Below are 7,236 nucleotides of genomic sequence, written 5' to 3' on the forward strand. Positions count from 1 at the left end.
GTCCCCAATGCAAAGAGGTATCATGAAACATTTTTGTTTAGATTTTTACATAGAATCATAGCGATTTCAGCATGGAAGATAAATGCACAATGCTTTGTGTCTGTGCAGGCACTGACTCCATATCAAGAGTTCTCTACTCATATCTCATTTTCCTGCTTATTCCCATTATATTTAATATTTTTCTCCTTTGACTATTTACCTAATTGCCACTTAAATTTTGTGATTGGCTCAGATTCAATAGCCACTTATGGTTAAGACTTCTATATTCCAATAATAGTTATATGTTCAAGTTACCTGCAGTACCAAATAGTAGCTGAATCACCTCATTTATTCATCAAGTGCTGGTATCAGCTTGAATAAATTGACTAAGCACTCCTATCACTAAGTTAAAAAGGTTCAAACTCGCTCAAGGATCCGAACATATATTCTAGGCTGTTATTCAGCGCAATAGTAAAAGATTGTCAGAGGTTTGCCCTTTGGATGAAATGTTAAAATCATGCTTCATCTACCTTTTCAGGCAGATGTTATCCAGCCCATGGAACTATTTAAGAAAATGCAGGTAGTTCCCAATATAGAATTACTAAATATTCATGTCATGTCTTTTTATGGAATCTTACTGTATGAAAGTAGTTGCTGTAGAGCTATGATGGCATTATATATTCATCCGTCTACTGATTAATTTATTTTAGTAAGTTAGCTACCATGTGTCACTATAAACAAGGTAGTAGAGAGAACTGCTGATTAAATGTCATTCAACCACAGTAGGAGGTATTTTCCTGAAGCCAGTGTTATGAAGCATATTGGAACAGTGTGGAGACAACACTCCTCAATGGTCATGAGGACTCAAAACGTCAACTCTTTTCTTCTCCGCCGATGCTGCCAGACCTGCTGATTTTTTCCAGGTAATTCTGTTTTTGTTTTGGATTTCCAGCACCCGCAGTTTTTTTTTTGTTTTTAACTCCTCAATGTTTATCTGTTTTACCTGAGCATAAAGTCCTTCCCTTTTCAAATGATTCCCTTACTCTCCTGAAAGTGGCATGCAAGGCTTTGTGACTAAGGGGGTTACCATAACTGAGCCCAATCCTATCATATACTGACATCCAAAGAGTGGTTTACTGTGTAGCAATCTAGAGTCATCCCTCTCCAGCTCAAAGGTGCTGATGCCAAATGTGGCAGTGCCTGATATGAGCTACCTCAGCACAGATCATTAATTGAACCTAGGACCTTTTGGGCTGGGTCATTGTCTGCTTGCTGGTGATAATTAATACAACCTAAATTAGAAAATATTCCCACACCTCTCACTTTGAAATCAATTTAAAATTCAGGTGAAGTGTTAACTTTGAGCAGAGCTCACACTCTGAGGCAAAAACCTCCAGGAGTTTGCATCAGAAACATCTGAAGGTGTCAGGAGATTTCCACCCAGCTAAAACATTACATTTAGAACAATCTGATAATGACATTATGTGACTCTAGAAGTGGAAGACGTTGTCTCTAAAATAAATCTTCAATGAACTTTTCAATAGGCATTTTTTTGTAATCAGTATAGACTTAGGTTTGTAGTATTTAGCCCACGACATGATGGGAGATTTATAAAAGTCAATGATTGGTGGAGCTGGATCCATCTGTTGAAAAAGCAGGGCATTCCTTTTTTTCCCAAGAAGCAATCCTTATAGATCCCCATCCCCTTCAGCAGCTTTATACATTTAACTGAGTGTCAAATACGATTACTCCAGTGTGTTTTTGACAACTTCTTTCTTCGCTAAAAAGAACATGGGCCAATAATTCACTAATGAATTCACTTTGCATTAAAAGTAATCAGATCATTCTAAAAATATATATTTGTTAAATGTGTTGCTGCAAAGATTAAGGTTGTTGGAGCAACATAGAAACCAGAGTCTTCAGTTGCTCAAGCAGTCAGTAATCCCTGTGCTATTCCTGAGTTGCTACTAATGTTACTCACTGTGGAGTAATATGTCTGAACAGTATGGTTCCCATTAATCATGGGGAAAGGAATCATACCGGCACATTTTATAGAATTCAAAAACGTCACTCAAGTCTTGGCAATATTTCTGTGAAAATTAAATATTAAGGGAAACATTATGGTTCCCAGACACTTGAGTTTGGGATGGAGGCAGGAGCAGTCATAATGATAGAAGTTCGGTCTCAAACCAACAACGAAAAAAGGGAAAATTTTAAAAATGCTGAACACATGGGTGGAGTTAACCATTCAGGTTACCCAACCTTCGACTATATTTACACTCAAGACATGTTTACTACCATGCCTGGAAAACTCTAACTCTAATAATGTAACAAGACCCGTGAGGTTGCAGACTCGAATGAGTTATGGAACTTTCAGCAGCTTTTTGCAGAAAAATATAAAGCACATATATTGTCCACACACCAAGGATTGCAATGGATAAAAATGCCATTTTTAGGTGGCAGTTTAAGGCTCGGGACCCGTAAACCATGCCAAATGCGCACATCATGATGAGATTTCTGATGCTGAAAGGCTTTACACTTTCACAGATATAGCGAGAAAATAATTGCCGACACAAGTAACATATTATTTATATATTTATTTATTGCGTTCCATTAATGGCTGAAATAGCTGTGTCCTTGCGGTCAAACGACATAGGAGATGCTAAAGTGAAAAAGGTAACTTTTTTTTAAAAAAAGCTTCATCAGTCAAGCGAGTTCATTCGGAACGGGGCACGTGTACAATCTTTGAACTTGATGCACTGCCTGCCCGTCCGGCCTCTTAACTCTTTAAATTTTAAACTCAGTTGCGATGCGAAGACGGACGCACACGACCCACCATATGTTAGATATCATTCACTTGCAATCTCTTCCTCAATTTCCTTAACGTTTTCGCTCCGCTTGTGTTCGCCATCACCTCACGAAAAAACTAGCGAAGCCCACCACCTATATAAGAACAGAAAATGCTGGAAATGCTCCGCGGCTACCTACTACTTCGTTCCTGTGGGTTTTTTTAAAGAAATGCTATTGCCTTTAACAAACTCCGATTCTTGTTTTTAAGATGCAGCAATCGCAGCCTCTGCGTGAGTCTCTGACCAGCGCCGAATGAAACATCAGCGCTTCAACTCAAACAAAAACCCCAAACAACTCCTGTTCGAGGAGGGAGGGAGCTTAAAGACAACCCCCCGCGAGGAACTAACAAGCGAAAATTAACCTGCTAAACGCCCAGCCCCTCTGGAAGCTGTCACTGTGAGATTCTTCTTTTAGACGAGAATGGATTGACTGACGCTGGGTGGGGAACCCTGTCACCGTGCGATTGGTAACCCGGCGCTGGAGGGGGTGGGATTTGGCCTGTCTCACATTATAAATATACAACAGTAATAGGTTCTCAGCACTCGGTGATCATTTAATGGGATGCGGCGCTGAAATTCAGTCCTGGTGATTTTTTTTTGGGGGGGGTGGTGGGAGCAGGAAGGCAAAAACCGGATCTGTATGTGAAAGAAATCCACCTTCAAGATACAGCATAGCGTCGCTTTTCCTCCCTTTGCTGACGAGGAGCCAAAAGCCAATGCAAAGTCGCGTCTGCCAAGCAAGCAAGGAAAAAAGTTAGAGAGCAACTGTGTGAACTTTCTTATATATATTTTTTTAAAAGGAGAAAAAGGTGCCAGTTGTTGCTCAGCCATCTTGATCACACGCCTGCAGGGCTAATGTTTAATTGCTCCTCCTGTTTTGCCTCTACATGAAGTGGTGGACTGCAGCCCTATGCCAAGTCTAAATGTGTTTGCTCTTCACAATCTGATCCGCATGTTGTGCTGAGATCCGGAGCAGGGACAAGGAGGGAGTGGAGGGGGGGTGGGGGGGGTGGCTGGCTGGCTGGGTGGGGGGGGGGAGGGGGGAGGTGGGGGTTAAAAGAAAAACGACAGTTTGCACTTTCTGTGGATATAAGGCGTTTATAAACTGCAGAAGAAGAAGAGGGGGCAACAACAAAAATAAAAGGACTGAAGGAAATAACGTGCTGGGCTGCAATGGAGTGCTACCTGCTGGAGCCGCTTTACCTGCTCTTCGCCCTGGCTTTGCTGCGGAGGTCGAGTGGGGGCGCCTCCAAGGAGCTGTCCTGCCAGGAGATCACCGTGCCCCTGTGCAAAGGCATCGGCTACAACTACACCTATATGCCCAACCAGTTCAACCACGACTCGCAGGACGAAGCCGGCCTGGAGGTGCATCAGTTCTGGCCGCTGGTGGAGATCCAGTGCTCGGCGGACCTGCGCTTTTTCCTGTGCAGCATGTACACCCCCATCTGCCTGGAGGACTACAAGAAGCCGCTGCCGCCGTGCCGGAGCGTGTGCGAACGGGCCAAGGCCGGCTGCGCCCCCCTCATGCGGCAGTACGGCTTCGCCTGGCCGGACCGGATGAAGTGCGAGCGGCTCCCGCGGCAGGGCCACCCGGACACGCTGTGCATGGACTACAACCGCACCGAGGCCACCACCGCCGCGCCGCTCTTCCCCCGGCGGCAGCAGCCGGCGGCACCCCCCAGCGGCCGGCCGGCCCCCCCGGCGCCGGCGCCGCCGGCTGCCGCCGCCCCTCCCCCTCCCCATCTCCCCCTTCCTCCTCCTCTTCCTCCCGGCGGCGGCGGCGGCGGCGGGAGCCCCGCCTTCCCGGGCCCGGCCTGCCAGCCGACCTGCCAGTGCCGGGCGCCCATGGTCCGGCTCCAGAGCGAGCGGCACCCGCTCTACAACCGGGTCCGCACGGGCCAGGTGGCCAACTGCGCCGTGCCGTGCCACGGGCCTTACTTCACGGCGGACGAGAGGAGCTTCACCGCCTTCTGGATCGGCCTGTGGTCCGTCCTCTGCTTCGTCTCCACCCTCGCCACCGTGGCCACCTTCCTCATCGACATGGAGCGCTTCCAGTACCCCGAGCGGCCCATCATCTTCCTGTCGGCCTGCTACCTCTTCGTGTCGGCCGGCTACCTGGTCCGGCTGGTGGCCGGCCACGAGAGCGTGGCGTGCGCGCGGCCGGCCGGCCCCGGCCGCCCCCCCACCAGCCCCCCACTCCTCCTCCTCCTCCAGCAGCCGCACGTCCACTACGAGACGACCGGGCCGGCCCTCTGCACCCTGGTCTTCCTGCTCGTCTACTTCTTCGGCATGGCCAGCTCCATCTGGTGGGTCATCCTGTCGCTCACCTGGTTCCTGGCGGCCGGCATGAAGTGGGGCAACGAGGCCATCGCCAGCTACTCGCAGTACTTCCACCTGGCCGCCTGGCTGGTGCCCAGCGTCAAGTCCATCGCCGTGCTGGCCCTCAGCTCGGTGGACGGCGACCCGGTGGCCGGCATCTGCTACGTGGGCAACCAGAACCTGGACAACCTGCGGGGCTTCGTGCTGGCGCCCCTGGTCATCTACCTGTTCATCGGCACCATGTTCCTGCTGGCCGGCTTCGTCTCCCTGTTCCGCATCCGCAATGTCATCAAGCAGGGCGGCACCAAGACCGACAAGCTGGAGAAGTTGATGATCCGCATCGGCATCTTCACCGTGCTCTACACCGTGCCCGCCACCATCGTGGTCGCCTGCTACTTCTACGAGCAGCACAACCGCCAGCACTGGGAGCTGACCCACAACTGCTCCTGCCTGAGCGAGCAAGAGGCCAGGAGGCCGGACTACGCCGTCTTCATGCTCAAGTACTTCATGTGCTTGCTGGTGGGCATCACCTCGGGCGTGTGGATCTGGTCAGGGAAGACCCTGGAGTCCTGGAAGGCTTTTTGCACTCGCTGCTGCTGGAGTAGCAAAGGAACCAGTGGCTCCATGTACAGTGACGCTAGTACTGGACTAACCTGGAGATCTGGCACCGCCAGCTCTGTGTCTTACCCCAAACAAGTGCCATTATCCCAAGTCTGAAATTCCTCCCTCAATCAAGCCCCTTGGAAGATTCTCACCCAGCATCTTTATTAAAATGTTAGTGAACTTCTAATGGTATCCATTAGTCAGAAGTGAAGGACTGGCCAGAACAATGTACCTGGCGCTAATACTTCTAAATCTTAACCATTTATATGCACAAGGACATCCATTAAATGTTAAATTGGGGAGGGGAAGGATTTTTTTTATTAATTGTGTCCACGACCAGAAACTTTTTAAACCGTTCGCGATTTTATGTTCATGCAAGGAGTTAATTCTTTATTTTTAATTGTTGGCATTTTATTAAAATAATTTAATTAGAGGGACAAAATGGCGTACTTGACACAAATCTTAATGGTTTATAAGTCTGGGTACATCAACCTGCCTTAAAATCCTGTTTTTAGTATCCCCATGTAATACGGGTTTCTCGCAAAGTTGTATTTATATAATTATTTGTATGATGAACACAAATCTGTAAATTGTGTACATAACAAAAGCGTTTTTGAAGTATATGCAGAGTATGTAAATTTTTTGTAAAAAAAAAAGTTTAGTGGTTGCCTTTGCCAGAGCGACAAAATTATTTGAAACAATTATTCTATTTTGACAATAAAACAACTTGATTTAATTACGTTTGGAACACGCTTGGAAATGTTCTTTATATTTTCTTGGGGGAGGGGGGGGGAGAGAAATTTGCATTTACTGGTGGGTAGTATGTGGCGGGATGTTAGTTTAGGAGAAAGAATGTTTTGGTAATTGTTGAACTTTTTACCTGGCTGCCCACTGGCTGAGTACATAATTTCTTAAACGAGGCCCAATTCAATAGGGTTAATCTGTAGGAGTGAGCCTTTTGAATCGAGTAACTTTGATGTCTCGTTTCCAAGCTTGAAGTACTTTCCTACACCACCCCCCCCCCACCCCTCTCTCTCTCTCTCTCTCTCTGTTCCCCCCCCCCCCCCCCAGTTCCTCAGTTTCCCTTGTTTCCAAGGCTGCTGGCCACCGTGGTGCCTTAAAATGAATTAAAAGGGACGTTTCTGAGACTTAACTCGTTTAAACGGGGGACGAGTTGTAACAGTTAGTGAGCATGAAGGGAACGGGGAACAGTCTTTTAAACAGCTTTTTCTGTATTGTTGGCCAGACTGCAGGCAGTAAGGCATGGGCCTGGACATATAGAAATGCCCATGAATGCCCTACAGGTGGTCCCACTCGCATAATCCCCCAATTTAAGGCGCTCTCCTTTGCAAGACAATTGCATTACAAAACCCTCTCTTTTTTGCTCCTAATTGAAGCGATGGACAAGTATTATAGACTACAGGCTGCGAAAAAAAAACTCCATGGCAATTGCCTGGACTATAGTTGCAGGCAGATCAACGGAATG

At 47.4% G+C, this 7,236-nt stretch overlaps 1 protein-coding gene across 1 annotated transcript; it reads left to right on the forward strand.

Moving 5' to 3' along the window:
- The first annotated feature begins 3,927 nt into the window (after nt 1–3,927).
- LOC121276523 (frizzled-8-like) lies at nt 3,928–6,468 on the forward strand. The gene has a single exon (XM_041185030.1). It carries the CDS (start codon nt 4,002–4,004, stop codon nt 5,862–5,864), a length of 1,863 nt encoding a protein of 620 aa, XP_041040964.1. The 5' UTR covers nt 3,928–4,001; the 3' UTR covers nt 5,865–6,468.
- Nucleotides 6,469–7,236: the final 768 nt, after the last annotated feature.

Source organism: Carcharodon carcharias, chromosome 3 (assembly GCF_017639515.1).
Source record: "Carcharodon carcharias isolate sCarCar2 chromosome 3, sCarCar2.pri, whole genome shotgun sequence".
Classification (NCBI taxonomy): Eukaryota; Metazoa; Chordata; class Chondrichthyes; order Lamniformes; family Lamnidae; genus Carcharodon; species Carcharodon carcharias.